This window comes from Mus musculus, chromosome 14 (assembly GCF_000001635.26).
Source record: "Mus musculus strain C57BL/6J chromosome 14, GRCm38.p6 C57BL/6J".
Lineage (NCBI taxonomy): Eukaryota > Metazoa > Chordata > Mammalia > Rodentia > Muridae > Mus > Mus musculus.
The window spans coordinates 118,774,084-118,800,356 of record NC_000080.6 but is presented as its reverse complement, the minus strand read 5'-3'; the positions used below and the strand labels follow the sequence as shown (position 1 = coordinate 118,800,356).

General features: G+C 45.9%; 1 protein-coding gene, 1 long non-coding RNA gene and 1 other non-coding gene across 6 annotated transcripts in view; 1 reads left to right on the top strand and 2 right to left on the bottom strand.

Moving 5' to 3' along the window:
* Cldn10 (claudin 10) overlaps positions 1 to 12,486 on the bottom strand; it is an 86,655-nt gene extending 74,169 nt beyond the window's left edge. For 2 of the 4 annotated variants that reach the window (NM_023878.3, NM_001160097.1), the window contains exon 1: positions 11,987 to 12,486. In NM_023878.3, the coding sequence (NP_076367.2) occupies positions 11,987 to 12,200 (214 nt within the window). In that variant the 5' untranslated portion in view covers positions 12,201 to 12,486. The remainder of the gene's footprint in view (positions 1 to 11,986) is intronic. The other 2 variants (NM_001160096.1, NM_001160098.1) reach the window with 1 other exon arrangement.
* Positions 2,657 to 14,105, top strand: Gm52105. The gene is made up of 2 exons (XR_003951100.1): positions 2,657 to 3,052; positions 12,001 to 14,105. It is a non-coding gene; the product is annotated as a predicted gene, 52105 (long non-coding RNA).
* Positions 14,106 to 25,074: 10,969 nt separating this feature from the next.
* On the bottom strand, positions 25,075 to 25,205 carry Gm22379. The gene has a single exon (XR_003951304.1). It is a non-coding gene; the product is annotated as a small nucleolar RNA SNORA17 (small nucleolar RNA).
* Between the last annotated feature and the right edge of the window lie 1,068 nt (positions 25,206 to 26,273).

Below are 26,273 nucleotides of genomic sequence, written 5' to 3'. Positions count from 1 at the left end.
AAAAGAGTCGAGTTGGTGAATCTGTGTAATTAGGGAAGGGAGAAAGTAGCTAAGAAAATCCTGGTGGGAAGCTACTCCAGACAGGAAGTAGCTTATTGTTGGGAAATTGTTTCCTCTTCCCATCTCACCCACCAGAGCCGGGAAGCCAGCCTCGAAAGAGGACCATTTCCAAGGCAATCACGCTGAGCCGCATGCTGTGACAGAGATAACAGAGATGGTCCCAGCTATCACAGAAGGCTGCAGCTAGCAATTTGGTCTGTGCGTGGTGAATGGCTCCATGTGTTTCCCTTGCGCTTTGCTGATGTGGTCTTAAGCATTCAGAAACCGAAGCCCACATGGCCTGGCCCAGCCTGAAGTCCTGCAGATGAGAAGTCGGGGAGCCCATTTTCTGCTGATGGTGGTCATGCGTGACTGGGTGATTTATGGACAAGATCAACCACCACATCCACATTTGAGAGTCATTAATTAGCAAGAGGGGACTTAGCCCAGAGTCACTCGGAAGACAGGAAAGTCCTCAGACTCCCTCTGGCCAGACAATCAGCGTGAGTCTAGCTAGCTACCCTCCTCATCTTTAGAATTACTCTCAGGGTTTACGGGAGGTTGTTTTCTCCCAGAAGGAGCAGGTGGGGTGTCATCTAGAGATCTTTACGTTCACAAGTCTGAATGCAAACTCCCATGAAATGAAGACCTTCGAGGAGAGCAGCGATCAAGACTCACAGGGCACATTTCAGAGATTGCTGTCGGAAGCAAATCCCAGATGTGTTCTAGAACAGGTGGTTAAAGAGATGGTGTTTGAACCCTCAGAATGAAAAGCCCCACTGAGGAACATGAGCACGGGACATTTCCTCTCCCACTCAGTGGACCTGAGTGTCTCTCATCTACCACGCTATGGTTTTGCACAGAGAAAGTGGATGTGGAGTTGGTCCTGCCGGGAGAGATTCAATAATACCACCAAAGGAGCTGTGGTTTGGATGAGATTTGAGTGTGTCCGCAGAGATGCTTTGGTTCCTGTGGGATGGTACTGACACTTAGGGGGAGGGAGTAATGAAAGGCCGTTAGATCATTGGAGGCTCCACCCTTGTTAAGATTGGTCTGGTAGACTGTGTTGGGCCTCCAAGGAGGGGGCTGGTTGTTATAAAAAGAACAAACCTGGCCCCTCTCTGATCTCTGGTTTCCATCCCCACTGTGTGAACTTTTCTGGTAGAGCCGGCTCCATTTCTGCTTTTCCATCAATCACAAGGTCACCCTCACCAGAGGCTCTTTGCTGGGCTGCCTGGCTGAATGTGGTGGCTCACAAGTATAAGCTCAGTACTCCAGAGGCTGAGGCAGGAGGGCTGCTGCAAGTTCAAGGACAGAGCAGACAACAGGTTGAAGAAAAAGTTCATCTGTCTCACCTGGGTTTTAGCCTCTCAGGTTGTGAAGTAACTGAATGTATGGGGCATGGGCTTTCGTCTGCCTGGGGTGGCCCGTGACCCCAGCAAGTGTGGGGGTAGAGGCAGGAGGATTGCTGCAAATCTGAGGGCATCTCGGGCTACATAGTGAGTACAAGGCACTCCAAGTCTACAGAGTTAGACTCTGTGTCAAAAACAGGAGCGTGGATTTTGTGCAGAGTGGTTTAGGTAAGGCCAGACAGAAATTGTTAAACACTGTTCTCATGGGGCTGCCATGCAGTGCTGAGAGGCAGGAGGTATGCAGGTGGCCAATGGAGAAGCCAGATTAGTAAAATCATAAAGCAAGTACCAAGAGATATGGGGCAGGGATGGCGGGGAGGGGATCAAGATGGAAGATAATAAAAGGCTGTGAGTGAGACCCTGCGTTGGGGGTGGGGACTGGTGCAGGAGGGAGGGAGGGAAGGGAGAAGGGACAGAGGGAGAGAAGGGGGGAGGTGATGAAGTAGGGCTGAGCAGGAGAGTCTGATTTTGCTTGTTGAGAATTAGCCACCTCTGGGCAGTCCTTGATGGGTGGACCATGAGGGCTGGAGCTCAGTTGTGAATACACACTCACCGGTGGGCCATCATGTCTCTTCACTACACTTGAGCTACTGGGCCTGTGACAAGCTCCGTAGCACCCAACATGAAAAGCCAGTGTGGGGGACCAGGGAGATGATCTGTGCCAGAGCTGCTCCTCACAGCAGCTGAATGAACCCCAGGGTTGAACTAGGAAGCTCGGCCTGTGGAAGTTATCCCTGGCTGTGCCGTACAGCCTTGCTCAGAAGGAGTAAAAAATTAGAAAAAAAAAATCTCCCTAGCGTTTCATCCGAATCTAGGTCCACAGAGAGCCCTGAGGCTTTGCCTATGTGGGAAGTCACCCAGGCCTGAGACACGGTGAATCTTCTTTTGGGGGAATGGGAGGGACCATCAGGCAAAGTCTGTGGCTGTGGTATGGTCAGACACCAGCCTGGAAAGGAAGAAGGCATTGTGGGAAACCAGGTCTGTAGAACAAGGGGAGTTGGGAAGCAGGGAAGTCAGAAGGGTGAGTGGCTATATGGAAGATACACAGGAAAGAGGCCAGGATAAAGAGGGAAGTGTGGCAGGGCCCGGAGTCAGCAGGATGGGCAAGCTGACAAGGAGAGAAATGGAACCGTGGTTACAGGCAGGGAAATCAGGGTACAGAGATGGGGATGCAGGAAGAGTCCCACAGAGGCCACATATGTGGAAGGTCTTACACAATCCTAAATGGAAAGATTTGCTGAGCTGAAGGTAAATGAGCCCTGTGTGGAGCAGTCCTGGAAGGCTAGAATTGTGTGTTGGGACAAAGAGCGACAACAGTAACTAACTCTTATTGTCTCAGTCCTTCTGGTAAGGAGGAAGCTAAGCAACTGACAGAGTCACACAGCGAGTGGTCGCAGACCAGGAGGGAGAGGCGACAGGGAGGAGGATGTCACCAAAGATAACACCGAGGATTCTGAGGACCCAGGGGAGGCAAAGTGATTTCAAGTATGTCCTGGTATGTCCCAGGAAGTCAGGAAGACGGTGTGATGGATGGTCACGGCGACAAAGCAGGAAGCTGTGTACTCCGTCCCAATCCTGTTCCATGTGAATTACTGTCCAGGGTGAGTAGCTAGCTCCAGCATTACCTCTGATTTCTAACTCTTTCTATCTGAGGTTAATTATATAACTAACGTGTGAAAGATGATACATGACAATTGGGCTACATGTAAGACCACATACATGTGGGCCACATACATGACACATGTATGTGGGCTACATGTAAGAAAATATACAGGATGTGAATGTGCCCGGTGGAAAGGCGATAGTCCATTTGTGTTTGCTCATAATTCTAAATGGAATTGGAGCAAAAGCCAGACAGGCCACACCAGGGTGAGGGCAACCCATTCCCACCATTCCCTGCTGGGGTCACCAAAGACACAGGATGAAGAGGCACAGAGGCTGGAAGAGCAATAAAGGATGTGCTGTTGTGGGGACTCTGAGAACTCGGGAGCTGGCTCTGCAGGTCAGTTTTACACTCACCACAGGCCTGGCAAGATTATCAGGGCATCTCATGAGTACCCAGGCTGTCCCTGGCAACCAGGACTAACTTGGCACAAGACATCACTAGGAGCTCACGAGTACTTTTTAAACGAAACAAACGGCTCACATTCATGGCTAGCACTCGTGCCCACACAGACTCACACACAGTTCTCCCCTCCCCTGCTTCCCCCAATGTTCTCCCCACTTACACACATCCTCTAATAGCTATTCTCAAGACACCAGGGGGGCGGGGTAATAGTGGGGTGACCAGCAGGTTGGTTAAGCACAGAGTTCAGAGAGGGCACTGGGTCAGGAGGCAGCCACCAGGCAAGCTGGTATCAGGGAATTTGACAGTCACGTGAAGGATCTCCTGCCTGAAACCTAGACAGATATTGCAGAGGTCTGAGGCCAGGGTCAGACAGAAGAATGAGCATCGGCAGATCTCCTAGGTGTTAACCGTGCTGCTGAGTCAGTTGTGTGCAGACACTTCTGAGTCTCATAGAGCAACAAACATGGTAAGACAGGAACTGTTGTGCTTGCTACAGTTGCAGAACAGAACAGCTGGCTGGAGTTAGATAAGAAACCGCCTCTTCACCCCACCCCCACCCGCCATGCCCCATCTGCTCCACCCAAACGCTACAGTTCATGTTCTAGAGAAAACCATTCTCCTTATGGGATAGCTGGTCTGGTTTTATTCATGGTTTATATTTGGCACATGTAAATAAAAAATGTCAAGCAACAGCAGTTCATCAAAAAGCGGGACTCAGCTGGTTGTATCCCCCCACCCCATGCCCTGTGCCTGGATCTGGACACAGTCATTCTGTTCTCCAGCAACAGTCATGTGACACATGCTGTGGATGTCTTAGGAACCCCACCATGCCAGATTACACCTCGAGAACTATTATTTCTTACTCTGCCCCTGACATGTATTAACACCTGAATTTAAACAGAATAACATCAGCACACCACGCATATTACAACAGATGGTTAGCAGCCGCTCCTCTGGGCATCTGTAGCCATTTCCTTGTGCAGCAACCTAGCCACTGTGGGGCACTCTGGTAGAAATTACTTCTCCGGGTGATCCTAAATCCAGCTTCACTGTAACATGTACCCCAAATTCCACTTTCCTTCTTTGCACACCCTTATGCTTTTTATGTTTTGCCTTTCCCTGTATGGAACACTAAATGCACCCCCACCACCCTATCCTGCTGTTACATCCTCCTGTGAGTGAATGCGGTTTCCTTTGTTCAAATCTCTTAAGGTAGAATGCGGCTCCCTGGGGAGCATGGTTACTTTGTTTCTCTCTTAATTTTGCTAACTGCTCCACTAGTGGCGCCTAAAGTTGCATCCATTTCTTTTGCTCACTCCATTCCCCGCCCCCCCCCCACCCCGGGTTTGTATTAAATTTCTAAAATGTACAGTCTTTTACGTAAAAACTAAATCCACTCAAGCTATTCTAATTCATCCCACACAGCCGGTTCTTTAATTTTCCTAAACGTGAGGTTAGGAATGTGTTTTTGTAATGGGTGGTGATAGTTAGTGGAGACTCGCGGTTTGTCAAAGTTTTGAGAACAGCTGGCTGGAGGGTGCTCATCCCTATGTGCTCATCCGTAAAGCCTCCCTCAAGGCCCAAGGAACATGTGGGAGGTGGTGGTGGGAGACAGGAATTATGGGAACACTTGAGGATGAGGAGGATACAATGTAGCAATCATGCATGCTAGGTGCCTGCACAGGACCTACATGAGATAGGGACAGCCAACAGTCCATCACTGATGGGGGAGGGGCTTGAGCAGTGAAAAGTTTCTAGAGAGGGAAGTCCTTTTCTACAGTGGTATAGCCATGCCCCTGTGGATAACCTCCTGCCTGTGGTTACATAGTGTCTTAGATTCTTCTATTGCTCGGTTGAAGCACCATGACCAAAAAGCAAGGTGGGAAGGGAAGGCTTTATTTGGTGTATACTTCTGCATTGTTGTTCCTTATCAAAGAAAGTCAGGACAGGATCTCAAACAGGACAGGAACCTAGAGGCAAAAGGCTGATGCAGAGGCCATGGAGGGGCGCTGCCTCCTGGCTTGCTCCTCATGGCTTGCTCAGCCTGCTCTCTTATAGAACCCAAGACTACCAGCCCAGGGATGGCATCACCCACAATGAGCCCTTCCACCCTTGATCACTAATCGAGAAAATGCCTTACAGCTGGATCTCATGGAGGCACTTCCTCAACTGAGGCTGCTTTCTTTCTGAAAGATTTCAGGTTTTGTCAAGTTGGCACACAACAAGCAACCCCCCATTAACCTCAGGAGGTCATCCACAAAATAGAATTGAAAGTAGCAAGGGAAGTCATTGAGAAGAAGGAATCCAGGAGTGTGGTGGCTTGAATGAGATGCTCACTTATGCCTTGGGTATTTGAATACTTGGTCCCAAGCTGGTTGTGCTGTTTGGGGAGGTCTAGGAGGTGTGGCCTTGTAATAGGAGGCGTGGCCTTGTCAGGAGAGGTGTGGCCTTATAATAGGAGGTGTGGCCTTGTTGTAGGAGGCCTGTTACTGGAGGTGGGCTTTGACACTCATGCTATTTCCAGTGTGCTCTCTTGTGAGCCCTCAGCTTCCTGCTCCAATGGCCTTAGGGTTTCTACTGCTATGGTGGGAGGAGCTAATATAGTCAAAATGCATTATGCACATGTAGGCAGTTGTCAAGAATAAATTAAAATGTGTCACCAGGAAGAAAGAATTGGAGAACTTGAAACCATGGCATGTGCTGGAAAGTACTGAACAAGGAAGAGGGACAAGAACTTAGATTGGGGATAGATGTGGCCACCTTTCTCTCTGGTCAGTCACCAAGCTCCCAGCAGGAATCCTTCCATCTCTCATAAGCCTCTGACACTCTTCCTCAGCTCCACTCCCAGAAGTCTTTGTCTAGGTTCCCACTGCTACTTATGCTCAGGTTCGAATAGGAAGCCCTGACAATCCTCACACGTGACAAGTGCTGTCAGACACCCAAAGCTTACCACGTTCTTGACACTTCTAACTCTTTCAAGCTGAAGTCCAACCCTGCCTTAGAGTTTAAAGGCCTCTAGCAGTTTCCTCTTTGTCTGCAGCCAGTCGTCGTCCCATGCGAGTGCTCTGGCCTGTTCCCTGGTGTATGTGGCTCTTTTCTGCTTTAGGTCTCCCTTTGCTTGCAGGTGTCAGCTGCATGCTACCCACACGTTAACTCACCACCAATCCTGAAAGAGGCAACACTCCCTGTCTACAGTCCAAGGAGCCAAGTCTTCGTCATTCTCCCCCAAGCCACGCAGTTAATAAGTTGCAGAGCTGGGTAGGTTCTTTAGTCTGAGATGCCCTCTCTCTTGCCCTCCCTTGGCATATTTCTGCCATCTTGCCAGACAATTTCAGCATCAGCTCTTCTGGGAATCCTGTGTCCCTTGTACTTAATCATCAAATATCTCTAAGCATGATAGGCTGATATTTGCTGGATATCTGCCTCACTGTCAGCTACCTGCCCTTAGACAGGCCCATGTCCTGTTCCCCTTCTCTGACAGGAATCTAGGGATTGCTTTGATGACAGAACACATTAATGAATCAACACATCAGAGCCCACAAGCTCCCTTTGCATCTGAAGAACGGCAGCATAGCCACTTGCCAATCGTCAACCTTTGGTAATCAAATTAGCTGATAATACAAAAAAACAAAAAAACAAAAATCTGACAAAGGCTTAATTGTAGACCAGATGGCTAATTACCGCAAGCTCAATTAAGAACGATTCAGCTTTCAGCAATGAGCATTCAAAATACAAAATACACAAGTGAAAGGCATTTCAGGATGAGTGAATGCATCGCTTTCTTGGGAAATGTCCTCTGAGGAGGCAGAGGCCGTCTCCGCTGTAGCATGTTTGCTGTCCAGGACCCAAGTTTGGTCCTTAGTGCCCAAGTATGGGAAGTGTAGCACGCACTGTCAGCCCACCCCAGGGAGGCAGAGGCAGACGGATCCTTGGGATTTGCTGTTGACCTCTGACACTCACACACTTCTGCATCCATGTGCATCTATGCACCCATGTGCACTCATTCATGCATGAATATGCACATACATACTGGCATATATATATATATTATATAATTATATAATATATATATATATATTAGTGATACCCTTTATATATATATTTCTTAGTGATACCCTTTATGATAAGACCTTGTCTATGGCCGGTTAGGTGACAGAATTGTGAATACTCGGTAGAGGAGACTGGGCAAAGCACGAGGAGGAAGGAACCCTGGGAAAGTTGAACATGAGCTTTCTTTACATAAAACATTCGACAGCGAAACACTGCTGCATGCTAGATGTGCGTTAATGCTTATGGAAGGATGGGACAGCAAAGCCCCGCCCAGATGACACTTGAGCCAAAAAAGACCCAGGGGCTGGTGTTAATATATTCTCCTTAACTATACTTCTCATTTTCTGTGTTCTCTCTATACTGTAGTTACTAAAATTCTCTGCTGACTCAGTAGCAAACACCCTCTTTCCCCAGAGCTAACTAACTCCCAGACACAATGCACACTCTGCAGGCATGACTTTCAGATGGGACCCAATCAAAAACTATTTCCCCAACTGCTCCTATCCAGACCGCATACCTTAAGTAAGCTTCTAGTTGCAAGGAACTAGACAACCCAACAACCTATGGCCTCGAGAGCTTGCTAAAATTGTCTAAGCTGCTCAATACAAAATTTGTCCGAGCCTGTGACTCTGTCCAGCACAGTTCTTTCTGAAAAGGCACAGGTCCCTGCTTCTCTCTTCTCTCTGCCTGCTCATCAGCCTGGTGTTCTCTGTGGGGCCTCACAGGGATGCTTGCCTCGTGCTTTCTCAGGGTTTGTGAGTATGAAAACTTCCTTTACTACACACTAGAGGCATCTGTGTGTCATATGTCTTACCACAGCAGAGTAAAACACTCCTGGGACATTTAAAAGTTCATTACACAACCGTGTCACATGATAGGAATCCTTGCTTCAGTCTTCCCCAGAAAGATGTGCAGCAGGAACCAGAGGTATGCTACCAGGTGGCTTTGAGGTCTAAAAAAAGCAGCCACTAAGGCCTTGATTGGAAACACCTTCTTACAGTTGACATGTGGGGTTTCAGAGATGAAAGAGATATTCATAATAGTAATTTCCACAACTCATAGAGAACCCACTTTGTGTCAGGCAGGGTAATAGTGCACTTTGCCTGTGTTTTGCCAAGTAGTTGCCACATACCAAGACTACTGAAGGCTGAGAAGATGGTCCAGTGAGACCTGAGCTTGATTCCCCAGAACCTATGTAGAAGCCAGAGGCATTGTGCTTGTGTCTATAATGCCAACACTCCTATGGGGCATCAGGAAACAGAGACAGGGGTTCCCTGGAGACCCAGGAGCAAGCTTGCCTAGCGTGGGCAGGAGAAAATCCATAGCAAGAGCTTTTCTCAAGGTAGGAGGTGAGGCTCTCCTTTGACCGCCGCGTGCATGCCATGGTACATGCATGACTGCACTCACACACAAGAATGTACACACACACACAAGAAAACTGCATCCTAAGCACGTCCATGGGAGCCTCGCCTTTGAAACCTTGGTAGCATGAACAGAGATTCCTGCTGCACAGATGGAATGTTGGAGATTTTGCTCAGTATGCATGCATGTATTTTCCTGCTTCTCTACTGCGTGATGTAGTAGAAACAAAGGAAAGGCAGCCAGCTCTGCTAGCCACAGCCCTGATGTCCGTAGGAAACTGAAGGCTTCTTTAGAAATAAGAGTCAATGCTGAACTCTGAGAATGCACATAGCCCTTATATAATGTGGCATAGCATTTGCAGGTGGCATGTACGCGTCTTCCTGTGTACTTCAGATCACCTGTAGATGACAAGCCTGGCGTTAAAAGTAGTTTTCCACAGTAACCGAATTTTAATTTATTTTGTGGTCGTATGGGCATATGTGTTTGGAGCCTTTCTATCCTCATTCCTTCCCCTCCAAGTTCTCCCATATCTCCACTCCCTCCCACCTGTATATGTTTGCAGGTTCTCTCTGCATCTCTCTGTCTCTCCCTGTGTCTCTCTCTGTGTCTCTCTATTTCTGTGTCTCTCACTGTGTGTGTCTCTCTGTCTCTCCCAGTGTCTCCTCTCTGTTTCTCTCTCCCTGTCTCAGTCTCTCTTTGTCTCTCACTCTCTTTCTATGTGTCTCTGTCTGACTGTCTCTCTAAATCTAATGTCTACTGAGTCCATTTAGTGCTACCTGAATGTTCATGGGTGTGACCACCTACTGGAACATGTGAAAACTCTCAGGCCTTCATCCCTGAAGAAAACTGATCATCTCTTTCCCAGCAGCCATCAATACCAATAACTCCTCAGACAGTGGTGGGGCCTCCCAAGTCCTCCCTATACTCAGACAGTGGTGGGGCCTCCTGAGTCCTCCCCACCCTCAGACAGTCGTGGGGCCTCACGGTCCCTCCCTTCCATGCTGGGATTTTGACACATTGGTCCTTGCATGCAGTCGCAGGCATTGTTCATTCATGTGTGCACTAAGCTGCCGAGTCCAGGAAATAGTGTTTCAATGTAGATATCCACTACTTCAGGCCCCTGCAATCTTCCATCTCCCCTTTTCTGTGATCATCCCTGAGCCCTGAGGTACCATGAGTGACAGAGAGGTCCTATTTAGATCTGAGCACGTAACAGTCTCTTGCTCTCTCTATGCTAACCTGTTACTGGTCTCTGAATTAATCACCATCTCCTACAAAAAGAAGCTTCCCCAGGGAGGACTGAGAGGTGCAGTGGTCTATGGCTATAAAGAACTAACATTTTGAGACATTACATCACCCAAGAGGACCTTAAACAATGACAATCTTCCTATCTCAGTCCCCTAAGTGCTGGGATTACAGGCATGAGCCACCATACCTGACTATTTTACGTGTTCTGACAAAAACCCTGTAAGCCAAAACTTTTCAAACTACCGCTTATGCAAAGGGTATAGAGAAGATTTTGAATATATTGTTTTCATTATCAAGATGATCAACTTAAAAAATAAACTTTTAGGGGCCAATGAGAAGTCTTGGCAGGTAACGTTGTTTGACATAGAAGTTGGATAACCTAAGTTGGGCCTCTGAAGCCAACATAAAAGAGGAAGAAGTGAAGAGATTCCATAAAGAATTCTGTGACTTCCAAATATATGCTTTGGCATGTGCGTACCTACACACACACACACCACACTCATACACACACACACACACACACACACACACACATCCCACACTCATATAAACATATATTGGATGTACACACAATAATAATAATAATAATAATAATAATAGTTTTAAATTTTAAAAGAAATTAAGTTTGAAGAGTAAATTATTATTTGGATCTACATAATCCTGTAACACTCCTAGCTGTGTTTTCTAAGATGCACTGGGAAGCAGGCGTAGGTCACATGAAAATCTCTCACAGTTCTTTAAGCCACTTGGAGCCAAGGTTGAACATGCATTTTTCTCAATAGTTAGGTTTCATTGAAGGATATAGGATAAGTCCCAATAAGATGACATATTTGTTTAAAAATATGTATCCAGTTAAGAAGAAAGAAACAGGCCTACCCACATCTGCTCAAGGTAGAGATGGGCTAAGAAGAATCATGGGAAAGAATGATCTGTGGAGGTGTGCAGAGCAAACTCCCAGACCTGACATAAAGTCCCGTGAAATATTACTCTTTAGTAACTTCTAGTTACATTTCTCTTTCTTTCTTTTTAACTGGGGCCAAGGTACAGTCTTGTCTCTTGGTTATGAAAAGTCTATCTTGACAAGTCTTAGGGAGAGCTTTAACATGCTAAGCCTACGTCACTCGGTGTGTTTACAGAAATGCATACTCTTCAGCAATGGAGGGCAGACGGAGATTATTAAGTTATAAAGCAAATGACAGTTGTTTCTCTGGAGGTTTCTAAAGTATGCAAACATCTTTAAAGCCAAGAAAACTGTCCTTGTTAAGACCCAGTGTTTGGAAGAGGAAAGATTACTGACAAATGAAGAGCAAACAGAAAGCCAAAAGGACCATTCATGGCGCTTCCTTTCAACTGACTAACATTTAAGGCGCTGTTATTTCACCACCAAACATGGCTATAAAAAAAGAAAACATGGAGACTACTCTGACTCATTCAGAGTTTTCCTTCAAGAGGGAGATTCTAAATCAATGAAAGACCTTTCAGCCTAGGATAGAACACCCATAAAAATTTCTCTGTGACTCATTGAATATTAAAATTAGGTCTTAAGCCAATACACTTCCTACACTTTGCATTGGAGTATGTTCCTGGCACCAGCCAGGTCTACAAGACCCCAAGGTTATTCTTAACTTTTCTTTATCCAAATCAATAATTTAATTATTTAAGCCAGTAGAGACCCCATCCATCATAGGCAAAATGTGGCGCTTTAGCACACTCGGAGTGAGTAGCCAACTGCCAACGGCCTGCTGACACAGCACAGGAAGGGAAGGTGACATTTTGCTCTATCCTCAAACACAGCTCTCATATTTACCTTCTACTTTGAAGATAGTGAAATGTGGCCGGCAGTGGAAGGAGCCCAGAGCGTTACCTGCGCAGTTCATCCACAGACCCTGGTAAACCCAGGTGGCGGTAATCACAGACGACGCTCGGGTGGTCACTTTCCATTCGTTGGATGTGGTGGCAGCGACGAGAGCACCAAACCCTCCAACACCACACACCAGAGCTGAGATCTGTGCCCTGGACATGTCGCTCAGCCTTGCCTGCTGCCACAGTCCACACAGAAGGCTTTGGTGGCCTAGGCATGCAGACACTGGACAAAACTTCCACGAATGTTAAAGCCAGCCCATGAGGGTAGGTGACAATTCTTCATAATCTCATGGCTTGAAGTGTGGGAAATTAGAATAAAGTATATCACACTAAGGGCATCTTAGAGATAGCTTAGAATAATCTTTCTAATTCCCTACTGAAATACCAAAACTTTGTAGAGGAATCTTGAAGGTGTTGGTACTGCAGATATTTTTTTCTCTTGTTAGCAGCATAGTTAATGCTTAATTTCCTGTTAGCTTGAAAGTTAGCGAACCATGCAATGATCAAATATTACAAAGTACAGATTATACAGTAACATTTAAAGGCTCCTTATTTGACCAATTTCTTTACGTTTACACGTTGTTGAGGCTTTACATAAGTGGAGTCACGCTGTAAGGATTCTCCTGTAACCTCTTTAATTAGTCTCATGTGTGTGTGTGGATTTATCTGTGTTCACAAGTGTGGCTATCAATCATCTGACAGCTGGATATGTTATTTCAGTAAAGGCTTACACCACAATGCATTCACTTTCTTTGAGATGAATATTGGTCCTGTTTTTCTCCTCAGTTTCAAGTAGCCACACTCAAACATGACTGTGAATTTTCTCTTGTGGCCCCTAGAGAGGGGTCCCAAGGATGTAGCTTAGAAGGTGACTTGCCAGTGTGCTGGAAACACATCTTCCTAGATGATTCTGGATTACCCGCCTCTGTAAATCCAGCACTCATCCAGTCATCATAATGAGTGAGTTCTCGTGGCTCTGATTCCTAATTCTTGGCGTTGTGGCACTAACAGAATTTTAACATTCTAGCCAACTTGATTACAGTTTCAGAGATTGTATTATGTCCACTGATTCATATTTGTCATTATAAATGAGGCTGGAGTACCTGTTTTGTGCAATCGCTGATTTAACCATGGTTTTTCATCTGTCCTGAAGGGTGACATATTTTGCTTGTTAATCTGGTGCACTGTTTAAGTTGTTCAATTTGTTTTTAATTTTATAAATTTGGGAAAATTATCTTTCAGTGTTATGCTATACATTTCTTTGTGGTTTGTCTGTAGGTGGACTTTTGAAAAAATCTTTACTTTTAAAATATCTCTCTCTCTCTCCCTCTCTCTCTCTCTCTCTCTCTCTCTCTCTCTGTCTCTCGGGGTTGGGGGCACACATGTACTACATGTGGAGGTCAGAGGACGGCTATAGTGATCGTCTTCATTTTCCACTTTGTAGGAATGTTGCTTTGCCACAGAATTCCCCAGACCAGCTTGCCTGTGAGCTCACAGGAGTCTCCTGTCTCCGTCTCCTTCCTCTGTACCTTTAAAGTTCTAGTTTTCACATCTCCATTCTCACATAATCCGGGGTTGGTTGTCTCCTGTGTCGTGACATGTGATGTGTTTTACTTCTTGATAAAGAAAGGAGAATTCTAAACTTCTTTATCAGGTAGCCTCTTGTTTCTCTGTGGATTTGCCACATTTCCTCCCTCCGATCTGGTTCCAATATTTGTATGGCCTGTTTTTGTATTCTTCTTTTTTCTCTCCTTTGGTCACCCCAAATCATTCAATATGCCTATTTACGTATGCAAATTTTATAAATATACTTAAAAGGTTTTTTTGGTGAATCTTACTTTGCTTTTCTTTCCCCCCAAATGTTCTTTGCTATTCTTTCTGTAAAATGAAGTATTAACTTATGTGTGTACACGCATCCTCGAATGATCATCGGTACTTAATTTTCTCTTCTGCATCCGTTCATCAATATGAAGAAGACACGACAAATTTGGATCTCCTCTTCATAAACAATATGTATAACACTATGCATCTGTTCATATACTTATCCATCATTTTTCTTTAAAGATGTGTTATTCTTCATTTACATGTATGGTGTGTGTGTGCTTGTGTGTGTGTATGTGTGTGCATATTAGTGTATGTGTGTTCATGTCACTTCCTGTGAACAGAGGTCAGAGGACTACTTTGTTTTGCAGGCAGAGCCTCTCATTATTTCTGTTGCTTTGTTGATGACAGAAGCTCATTTTTCCTCATTATTCTATTTGTGTGTGTGTGTGTACATGTGTGCATATGTGTATATGTGTGTATGTATGTTTGTTTATACATATGAACATATATATGTTATACATATTAAGAATAGGAGATCCAATTTTGTATATGTGTATACGTGTGTGCATATATGTATATCTGTGTACATGTGTGTATGTGTGTGTACTTGTATGTATGTGTGTACCTGTGTGTATGTGTGTACATGCTTGCTTCTTAGTGCATATTCACAGGTATACGCATGCATAGAAAGGTCAGAGGACAGCTCTTGGGAGGTGGTGCTCTCTACGGATCCAGCTAGATCGTGAGGCCCAGATGTATGGCTTCTGCCTGAGTTGTCTTGCCAGCTCTTATTTTTTTTTTAAATTGGAGATTTTTTTTTTTTTACTTCTATTTGAATTAATCAGAAATTACATATTACTTGAATGGTGTAATGGTGAGACAGTTTTGATGTGTTTAGCTTAATATATATAATTAATTTATGTCATCATTCACCATTGGAAGGTGACCTTGAAAGGCTTAAACATTATTAATACCCCATCATATGTTATTATTTTATTTCTATCTTATTTGACTTTCAGCCCCAGGAATTGGAGTTTTAGCCTCACAAATGTCAACCTGCAATATTGCCTGCTGCCCCGTGAATCCTTAGTGCTGCCGCTACCCTACCAGCCCACAATGCTGCTGCTGCCCGTGAGTGTGTGTGTGTGTGGTGGGGAGTGAATGTGTGTAGTGTGCTATGGTGTTTTGTTAATGTGGTGTTTATGTGTGAGTATGTGTGTGAAAGAATGTGTGTGTGTGTGGTATATGTAAGTGTGTGCAAGTGTGTGGTGTATATGTGTATGTAGTTTGCTATGGTGTGGTACATGTGCATGTGTGTGTGTGGTGTTTGTGTGGGAGTGTATGTATGTGTGGTATGCTATAGTGTTGTGTATGTGGTGTTTGTGTGTATGTGTTATGTATGTGAGTTTGGGTGGTATGTGTGTATATAGTGTTCTGTAGTGAGTGTGTGCACATATGTGTGTGTGTGGTGTGTAGAAGGAGTGTATGTGTGTGTGGTATGCTATGCTATTGTGTGTTTGTGTGGTGTTGGAGTGTGTGTGTGTATGGTATGCTGTGTGGTGTGTGTGCATGCATGTGGTGTGTATGTGAGTGTGTGTGGTATGTGTGTATGTAGTGTGGTGTGTGTATGTGTGTATGTGTGTGTGGTGTGCTGGGGAGGTTTGTGTAGAATCACTTCTCTCATAGTATTCAGCCAGACTTTGCTTACCATCTCAGTGTGAAAATTACTAAGATATCAAATTTTAAATGTATTTCTGATGCCCTATCCAGTTTCCTGGAACTCAGAAGGTAATTGTGGGGCAATCAATTGGTGTTTAATCACAGGAAAAAAATAAAAGAGGAAAGGATTAAGCACAGGAATAACATTAAATTTTAATGTCTAAATTACAGAACACAGTGCTTTGAGTTCTCAGCGTGGGGCTGGAGGGTGCTGTAATTTAATTACAGGCTTCCTCTGAAGGACAGGGAAGCCGGTGAGCTTTTCTGGGTTAGTACATTTTATTGTATCACAACAAAGAAATCATGAATGTCAGAGGTGGAGGAAATGCCAATTACCCTAATCTAATTCTCCGCATCGTCACGCTGTGCCCTGTAAACACCCGCAACCTCTCTGTGTTAAAAATAAAAAGAAACTCCAGGTGGAGAGGCACACACCTGGGATGCTTCCACTTGGAAGACACTGGCAGGAGGGTCAAGGGTTCAAGACCATCCTCAGTTACCGAGCAAGCTTGAGGCCAGCATGGGATTCAGGAAGCAGAAGCCGAAGCTAGCTCTCTGTAGGTAGTAATGGAAAGGAGCCCATAGTGAGGACTGCAAGTCGCTCAGATACGTTAGAGTGAGAACAGATTTAAAGGGTTAAGAAGAATGTTCGAGTTAAACTGGAAGACTAGGAGCGCTTGGAATAACAAAAAACCCAGACTCCAACACACACACACACACACACACACACACACACACACACACACACGTAAGGTCCTGCCCTCTTCCTATGTCCTTGCTCCTAGTGCAGCTAGTAATGAACAGAGCGAAGGCAGTGTCGAAGAAAGCCTGGCCTATTTTAGGAAAGAGACCCCAGACCATGCCCCAGACAAGGAGTTAATTAACGAAAAACTAAAGCTACTTCTCAGTAGCTGTGGAATCAGAGAGAGTTTAGTTAATTAGTAGTACTGAGACGCTGGCGGGGGTCAGAGGCTGGCCAAGTCACTAACAGCGAGCAGACAGTCAAAGTCAATAACTAACAAAGCTCGAGGCAGAGATGGGGCAGAGCTTCAGCCACCCCCTGGGTGAGCGGCACGAGGACAGAGTATGGTCATCTTCCTGGGTAGGCAAGGAAGGCATGAACACAGGGTGTGGGCCCTCCGTTGGTTTGGTCCACAAGAGCCCAGTGAAAGAACGTGTCTCATGGCCGTCACCTCGGCCTCTGTCTAGTTTCTGCCAGTGCTGTGCTAAACCTCTAGCCAAGAAAGATCAAAGGCTTCCCCTCCCCGCTCTGGAAGCCCTTGACCTCCTCGGAAGCTCCCCCCACTGTCCACAGGTCTCACTTTCTGTCCTTCTCCTCGGAAAAGCTCGCTTCTGCTTTGGTTACTTCGACAAATGGTCACATTTTTACTTTCTGGTACGAGACTATGAACTTGAGACCCACTGTCCCAGGTTGATCTTTAGTGACTCTGAGTGTCCAGTATTTTAGTTAGGTCAACCACAACTAGGGCAAGAAAGATCCACCTCACATACTCACATGCACACACACACACAAGCAAACACACACACTCACACATACAAACACATACAAACTCTCTGTGTCTCTGTCTCTCCTATATAAAATTATTTCAGGGACAGGGGATATAGCTCGGTTGGTAGAGTGCACCTAGAACTAAGGAAGCTCCGGGTGCAATCTCAGCCAGCACTGAATAAGCTGGGGGGAGGGGTACACACCTGCAATCCTAGCACTCAGGAGGTGGAGGCAGGAGGATTAGGAGCCTGAAGTCATTGCTGTAGGTTCAAGGACAGTTTGGGCTGCATGAGGCACCATCTCAACAAAAGGGTTGTTTTTTTTTTTTCTTTGCTTTGTTTTGTAATTATGTGTAGGTGTGCTGTGGAGCTTGTATGTGTGAATACAGGCGCATGTGGAGACCAGAAGGGTCTCCTTCAACTGCAGTTACAATGGCGGTGAGCTGCCTGATGTGCAGGTGCTGGGAACCAAACTTAGAACCTCTGTAGGAGCTGTATGCTCTCCTAACTGCTAAGCCATTTCTCCTGTCCCTCAAAAATAAACAAAAACATTTGACGATGTCACAAATACCTCCTTTCAATAGGAATTATAATTACATATTAACCCATGGAGCACAGACAGCAACTAAATCAATATCATACAGTCCAGATTTCAGTAGAGTGATCTTCTCACAAAGGTAGACAAGTGGCCCCCACCTTTTCAGTTTCTCGGGGCTGGTGGAAAGTGAAGGAAACTGGCCCTGTGTCTTGTCTTACAACCACACCCCCTGGTCGGTCACAGGTTCAGCAAGTGTCATGCTTCTGTCCTGGAGGTCATGCTGCCACCTGCCTGTGCACAAGAGCCAGTGCTGGCCCTGGGAAGCCAGGGTAGTGTGGTAGATGGGATAGCACAGGCCAAAGCTGGGTAAGACATTATCATCAATGCTCAGCAGTTAACAAAAAAGGGCATGCTCCAAGCTTCCCTGGTCAGCCCTGTACTCAGATGTCCCTCTCTGGATCCATACTACCCTGCTTTCCAGCGTTAGTGCACCGTCTTTCTGAACTATGTGGGTCCCTCCTTCCCTTTTTCTTTCTCCTTCCTTCTTTCCCTCCTTCCTTCCTCCTTTCCTTCCTTCTTTCCTTTTTTCTATTGACCTGCTCTGAGATGTTGGGGATGCCTCATCTGCACGTAGAAGGGCTTCAGCCATTGCCCCTCTGTGACTGATTGTCACAGTCCTCTCAACGGGATGTCGTGGTCACGCACAGGACAGGAATCTGGACAGGAGTAGATTTAACTGTCTACCATTCTCAATTATGAGAATTGCCGGGGTTCCAGTATCTGCCCGACCTTACCAGGTTTTCTGTCTGGTGGCACGGTTCACTGCCACACATTGGACTCCCAGTTTGAGAGGACATGGTTCATCATGGCAGAGGGAGAAGCCATGGTGTCAGGGCTGTGAAGGAGCTGGTCACACTGTGTCCACGGCCAGGGCACAGCGAGAGGTGGACAGTGGTGCTCAGCCTGCTTCCCCCACCTTTCCTTTTCATCCAGTCTGAGCCCAAGCCCAAGTCACACCTCCCATCACACTAACCTTCCCTCCTTAGAGGAACGTTTCTGAGAACAACTTCACAGACAAGCCCGGAGCTGCATCTCTGTGGGAATTTTAAACCCTGACAAACTGACAGTGAGCACTGACCGCCACACCTGAATTCATGGGAAACGTACGCCCTCACTCGATAGGTGCCCATGTTTTATTCATTTATAAAAATGATATTATGCCACATGTCTCATTCTGTCTTGTGTTTGCTTGGCTTTATGTGCTATTAAGACTTTTCTATGCTACTCTGTGCTCAGGTAAGGAGTCTAATCTACTGTGCTAGAAGACACAATATGTTCCATGGTGAACACCCACCGGTTTTTCTACATATATCCTCTATGACAGATGTAGGAATGATTCTAACTTCCCCATCCATGAACTCTCCAAATATATATACATATATATATATATTGAATATATATTTACTCATATATATTCAATATAAATGATTCACATATATATGTGTACACACATATACATACATACACATATATTCACATATATACATGTATACACATATACATTTATATATTCACATATACACGTACACACACACACACATATATATATATATATGAATATGAACTTCTGGGTCTCAGGTCTGCATTCTAACTCACCACACTCCACTGCATTGCTCTTGTGTCACCCCATCCGTCCACACTCCAGCCCCAGAGCACGGACATTTCTCTGTAGTCACAGATCTTTACCAACACTTAGAATTAAGCAAGCTTTCAGCTTTTTGTCACTCTAATAGATGTAAAGGAATATTGCTGCATGAGTCCACATTCATCTGAAGGCTGGAGCTGAGTGTCTGTTGTATTTTAATCCTTTAGTTTACGTCTTCTCCTTCTGTCCATTTTCTTCAGCTGGATTTCTTGCTGCAGGTATTCTTTGAGCATCCTGAGTATCTGCCGGGTAATACCCTGGTCAGCTTTGGCTGTTCCAAGTCTCCTCCTCCAAACTTGTGCCTGGCTCTGGGGATCTTTAATTCTGCTGGAGCCAAATTCCTCGGTGTTCTGTGCTTCTCAAAATCCTTCAATAGTAGTTTCAGCTGCCTCTCGCTCCTTCCCGTGGCTCTGTGAAGGACTGTACCCTGGAACCATGAGCCCAAAAAACCTTCCTTCCTTCCTTAAGTGGCTGTACTCACGTACTTTGTCACAGAGCTGAGACAAGTAGCTCACTCACTAGCACAACCCCCAAAGTCATTTGTGGTGAAAGTGGCTACAGCGCTGAGCTGAACGCATATTCTTTGCTTTATTTACTGCAGAAATGTGGAGGGTTAGGACAGGCTGCCAAAGACCCCCTTGAAGTATGTGTAATATGGATGCCACATAGATCATATTCACTTTCCCCTAATTTGGAAGTTTCAATTTCCAAAAGACAGCTGGCTCCATACATGTCAGGTGTGCGGCTGCGCACACACACTTTCACGTGTTCTTAAGTTTACTGTAGCATGTCCCTGTGTGATGTGTGCTAAAGGTGCCATTTTATTTGTGGTCATTCAGTGGTCTAGTTTGCTCTTCAATGCCTAAAACTCAATCCTCCCTCTCCCAGATACTCACTCTCAGATTTTTAGGCATTGTAGAGGAAACTGAGTGGGTATCTGATTTCCATCCTCTATTAAGCTACCATGGGCTTGTCTTTCTAGTTTATTTCTCTAATCTGTTCGTTTATTTAACTGCCAATAACATATGATTTTTTTAACTGTTACTTTTGCTACTCAAGATTCCCTAATATCTGAAAAATCAACCCCACCTTTGTTGTTTTTTATGTAAAATGTTTTATTGCTGGCTTTAGCAGAAAGGCTTTGCTGTAAGATATAAGGTTTTTAAATGAAGTTTCAAGGAAGGCGATGGCTCTTATGGAAACTGTTAATGGAACTAGTGTGTCTTGGGATGATGTATTGCAGGTAAGGAACATAATTTCTGTTTTCTGTGTGGGAACGATGATCTATGGTATTAATAACATTTGTACTACAGCCGGCACATGCATGGTCTTGTGTTCTGTCATTAATGGAGTCTGAAACCACAGCACCAATCTTTTCCTTGACTGAATCTCTTGTGTTTACTTTACTGTCTGTCTGTCTGTCTTCTATCTATCTCTACCATCTATCTATTATTTATCTCCTGTATGTCACCTATGAGACTATCATCTGTCATCTGTCTCCTCCCAGTCTATTACTTCTTATGCTCCCTGTGCCCTGTCCTCTACCCTCACCAGAGCCTGCCACACTTCAGCTTCCTGAGATGAGCCCCTCTCATCCCTTCCAAGCCATCCTCTTACATATGCTGTATGCCGCAGACACTTTGGGCCCCTTTGTCTGCGTGGAACGGGTCTCTAGTCGCAGGTGGGCAAAGCATCGGATGAATTGACAGACAGATGCACACAGGAGAGGTTGTGTAGAATCTGAATGTAATTTGTCAAATTGAGCATCAAACTTTTTATACAGAAGACAATAAGGAAGTTGGGTGACATACCCGCAAGGTAGAAAGAGGTTACTGGATTCTTACATAAAACAGAGGAATGCAAACACAGAAGGTCTAACAGGAACCACCTGGGATAGAATTCATTGTTAACAACTGGGATCAACAAGGGCTCCACCTAAGATTCACTTAATCTTAGAAGCCAGGGTCAAGGGCTTCGTGCCCTTGCCATAGTTCTTATTTTAGTCTATTGTATAGTCTACCTTTCCCTTAGGCCATTGTAAATACGTGTGTATGGGTGTAACTCAGCTATCTATAGTTCTAAGTATCTATTCTGGTTTCTCCGTAGGTCTGAAACTTCCTTCTTCCTAGATGATGGTAAATTTCTGTGTAGGGCAGTGACTTAGCTTTTATTAGAGGCAATTCTGAATGTCACTGAATAGGCAACATTCTTACTGAATTCCCATGGTCTGCTCAAGGACTTTCTAGGACATTGGAACACTGGCGAAGGCTTTAGCTATGTCAGAATTCAATCTTAAAAGGCACTTGTAATAGGATAATACTAAAAGAGAGCACGTGGATCCATACACTAGACTAACTCGGGAATGGAATATTAATGTATGGGTTAGAGAGGACACCAGACTCCAGGAGGTGAGTTTCCATGAAGCTCTTTGCCTCGTGAGTAGCTTCCAAGCCTCTCGGCTTGTCAAGCTGACTCGACCAGAGTGCGTGGCAGCTGTACAGTGAAAAGAAAACAAAAACAAACTGCTAGGCCTGTGGTTTTCCTGTGTGTGGGGTGTGTGTATGTGGGGGGTGTGTCTGTGTGTCTGTGTGTCTGTGTGTGTCTGTGTCTCTGTGTGTCTGTGTGTCTGTGTGTGTGCCCGTGTCCGTGGAGACCAGAAGAGGGTGTCAGATCACCTGAGTTAGAGTTATAGTGGTTGTAAACTGATGGACCTTGGTGTTGGGAAATAAACTCAGGTCCTCTGGAAGATTTGCAAACACTTTCAATACTGAGCCATCTTTCTAGCCTGAAAGTTGTTCTTTTCATTATACACAGACTTAGATTAAAAAAAAAAACTCACCTTAAGCCCTTTGTTCAAGATACATACACCATGGTCTCTGAGATGGTTCAGTGTGGAAAACTGCTTGTTGCACAAGCCTAGCAACTTGAGTCCTATCCCCAAGACCAGAACCAATGAAAAAACAAAACAAAACAAAACAAAACAAAAACAAAATTCCCAAACCACCGTAGACACAGAGGCTCACACACCTTTAATCTAAACATCCTTGGTGGGAGATAGGAGGGCGGAGTCAGAATTGTCTAGTAGATCATACACAGCACAGCAACAGAAATAAGAAGAGACCCTGCGTGAACAATGCTATCTTCCAACTGCCATGACACCCTGTATTGCATGTGCACCTGCCCACTAAATTAAAAAATACACAAATAATATTGCATCATTGGCTTCACGTGAGTGAAGAACTCTGACTGAGACAAGATACAGCCCAGCACAGTTGGTAGAGTGCCCGCACAATCAGGAGTGTCTATGTGTTCCTCTAGTCTTCTCAGGAAGTGGGGGCACGCAGAACCCAAAGTCCAAGGTCATTACTGAGTGAGTTAGAGGCCAGGCTCTGCCTAGGGGTTTAGCTCGGTGTAGGGAATTTTCCTAGCATGGTAGAGGCCTGGATTGTATCCCCAGTGCTGTGAGGACAGCAGGAGTCAGATTGAGAAATAGTTGCTGACTAGGGGTACATGAGAGAAGGAAGAGAGTTGTCCATGTTGCTTCAACACTCTAACTTTTTATTAATTCTTAATGAATTTTGCATCATGCACCCCAATCCCACTTGTCCCCCCTCCCCTCATACCTACCCCCCACCCTTGCAACCTCCTCCCACAACAAAGAAAAAAAAAACTTACTGTGGAAGCTGCAGTGTATCACAGTGTCCCACGGTATATACCCTTTCGTCCACACTTCTTTGCTTGCAAATGTTCATTGCATGCGTCATTAGTCTGGTTCAAGGCCTCTGGATTCTGCTATTCTAGCAATATGGGGCCCTAAATGGGACTCCTCTCTGATATCTTGTTGTTGTCCTGTGTCGTGGAGATCCTGTAGTTTTGGATCTGTAGAACTGGTTCCTTTATGCCCTCCAGCAGTTCATTGATGGTTAGATGTTCATTGATAGGGTGGGTGTTCATTGAGTGGGCCAATTCAAAGCCCTGGATCTGAGCCTGAGAGCCTGAGAGGTAGCTGAGCTGGCCAGCCCACCAGCTCTCCCACACCCGGACCACAGGGGTGAACTCTCCTACCCTGCCCTAGCTGGCCCATCCAAGGCCACAGACAGCAAGGGTCAGAGTCAACTCTCCCACTCTCAGACCCTCAGGGCTGGCTTATCCACTCCACAACCCCTCCAAACAGAAGCAGCTTTACCCTCTGCCCAGGTGAGGTGCAGGGCCTGCTCTCCTGAGTGTTGTGGTTGGTGAGAGACAAGGAGACAGTTTTCCTGCCTCCCATGGGTGTTGAGGGAGGAGGAAGAGGAGGAGGGCACCTCTCCTTCATCTGCTCCATCCACTACACAGCAGAGAAGAGGCAGGGCCTACTTTCCCATGCCTCGGGACCAGCTCACCTGCAGCCCCCACATCCAGGACCAGCCCTACTGTGCTGCTCAGGTAAGGTGTGGGGCTCTCTCCCGAGTGCTTCAGCTGAAGAGCAAGGCCAGCTCTTCTGTTCTCATGACCCTGGGGTCAGTCCTCCTGCCTACCTTAAATAGCAAGGGGTAAGTAAGAGAGGGGGCATCTCTCCCTTGCCCATGTCACAGTACAGCAGACAACTGGCAGGGCCACCTTTCCCACACCTCCACCAGGGTCATCTCCACTGTGCTGCCCTGGTGAGGTGCAGGGACTACTCTCTTGAGTGCTGCGGTTGGTGAGGGAGAGGAACAGCTTTCCCATGCCCTCAAGGCCAGCATACCAGCAACCTGTAACCAGGGCCAATGCTACTGTGCTCCCTAGGCAATGTGTGGGGGCTGCTCTCCCAAATTCTGCAGCTGTCTAGAGGTGAGGTCAGCTCTTCTGTTCTCATGCCCCCTGGCCCTGTCTCCCACAATATGCCCGGTGTCTTAGTTAGGGTTTTACTGCTGTGAACAGACACCATGACTAATGCAAGTCTTAGAAGGACAACATTTAATTGGTTTAGAGGTTCAGCCAAGTATCAAGGTGAGGGTATGGCAGCATCCGGGCAGTCATGGTGCAGGAGGAGCTGAAAGTTCTACATCTTCATCTGAAGGCTGCTAGTAGATTGACTTCCAGACATCTAGGGTGAGGGTCTTAATCCCATGCCTACAGTGACACACCCACTCCAAAAGGCCACACCTCATAATAGTGCCACTCCCTGGGCCAAGCATATATAAACCATGACACCTGAGCAAGGGGTGGGGCCAGTTCTACACAGTTCTCAGACATCAACAGGTCTTCAGGGGAAAGCCTAGACCAGGGATGCCCAGGCCCCTGGTGGTAATGGATCCCAGCTGCTGCAGGGCCACAGACTCAGATGTGGCTCCCAGTGTCAGCACAGGCCAGGACCCTACCAAGATCCAGGGTAGCATCACTGGCTACTCATACGAGGCTGTTCCTCACTACCCCAGAGTCTCCAGTTCTGCCTCTCTTCATTGTGACCACACTCTTTGTTTCTCCTTCCCTCCTATTTCTCTATCACTTACTTACTCCTCTTAGTGATGCCTAAGGTCTCCGAGTGTCTGAGGTCATCGTAGGAGTGGTCTCAGGGGTGCTATGCTACCTATGCATTATGGCACAAGGCAGGGGGCATCTTGGGCTGCCTACCCCCCCCCCCCAAGTTTGCATGAGGCCCAGACTGGTGGTCACCTTAGACTTGCTCCTTACTCCAGCCTACATGGTCTTATTATTGGGGGGATCATCTGTCTCGGGCTTGCTCCCCAACCGGGGCGCCAGTCTGGGCATGCACATTGCCTGACTGATGGTTCCCTCAGGCTAGCTCCCTGACCAGCCACTGAGTGTGGACACAGCCTCTCTCCTCTCTGCCACCTACTGACACACTTGTGACACAGCAGCCACACCTGCAAGGCCTCCTTCAATTGTCTTCATAGAACAAGTTCTGAGACTATGTTTGCTGCTCAGCCACCAAGGAATACTCAACCAGGAGACATGGCCGTGGCACGTCTTCATCTGAACATTATTATAATGCCATCAGAAGCCACACTTTTAGCTTGGCAGCAGGAAGTTATAAACCGCATTGCCTTGCCAGATGTGTCTGCACTCTGCCATTGTCGTGTCTAAGTGGCTTTCAAAACAAATATAATGGACTCATTACAGACAGAAAATTCAAAGGGGTTCTGTAAAGCATCCGGTGCCAAGCTGGATTAATGAGGCAAACTAATCCGAAATTGTACTTGGATGAAAAAATAATAATTAAAAAAAAAACTGCCAAATTGCCACCCATGTTTACAGTAAATGATCTGGCACACAGAAGAACCGGAGTGTAGGCTGATTCAAAGTGAATTGTCTAGTAAGTTCCTGTTAAAACGCTTCCTGTTTTCAAGTTGGTCATCTGGCACTGAGAGCCAAGCTGCCTGGGTTGGCTTTACTTGGGAGGGAGATACTCAAGTCTTTCTACTTAAAAATAAATTTAAAAAAAGAAAAAAAGAAAGCTGTTTGAACAGTTTTGTTAGTCAAAACACTGGGCAAGAACTTCTATGAGGCCCAGACAGGTGTGAACGCCACTGTTCTCTCAATGTGTGGTGTTGCCCCATCTGCCCTGGAGTGCACCAGGTAGGGTCCCTTTCATGTGCACTGGTAGATTTCTTCTGTGTCTCCTCAGCGGGGTGAATGGGAGTCAGGGAGATTTGATGATACATCAGGATAGACTGGCAGCCGGCGATCATCCTCGGCTCCTAATTAACTGCCAGACTTAATGTTCCTGCTGTTCTGATAAAACACAAAACAAAAGCCGGGCGTAGTAGCACACGCCTTTAATCCCAGCACTCGGAAGGCAGAGGCAGGCAGATTTCTGAGTTCTAGGCCAGCCTGGTCTACAAAATGAGTTCCAGGATAGCCAGGGATACACAGAGAAATCCTGTCTTGAAAAAACAAACAAACAAGCAAGCAAGCAAGCAAACAAACAAACAAACAAACAAAAAAGAAGCC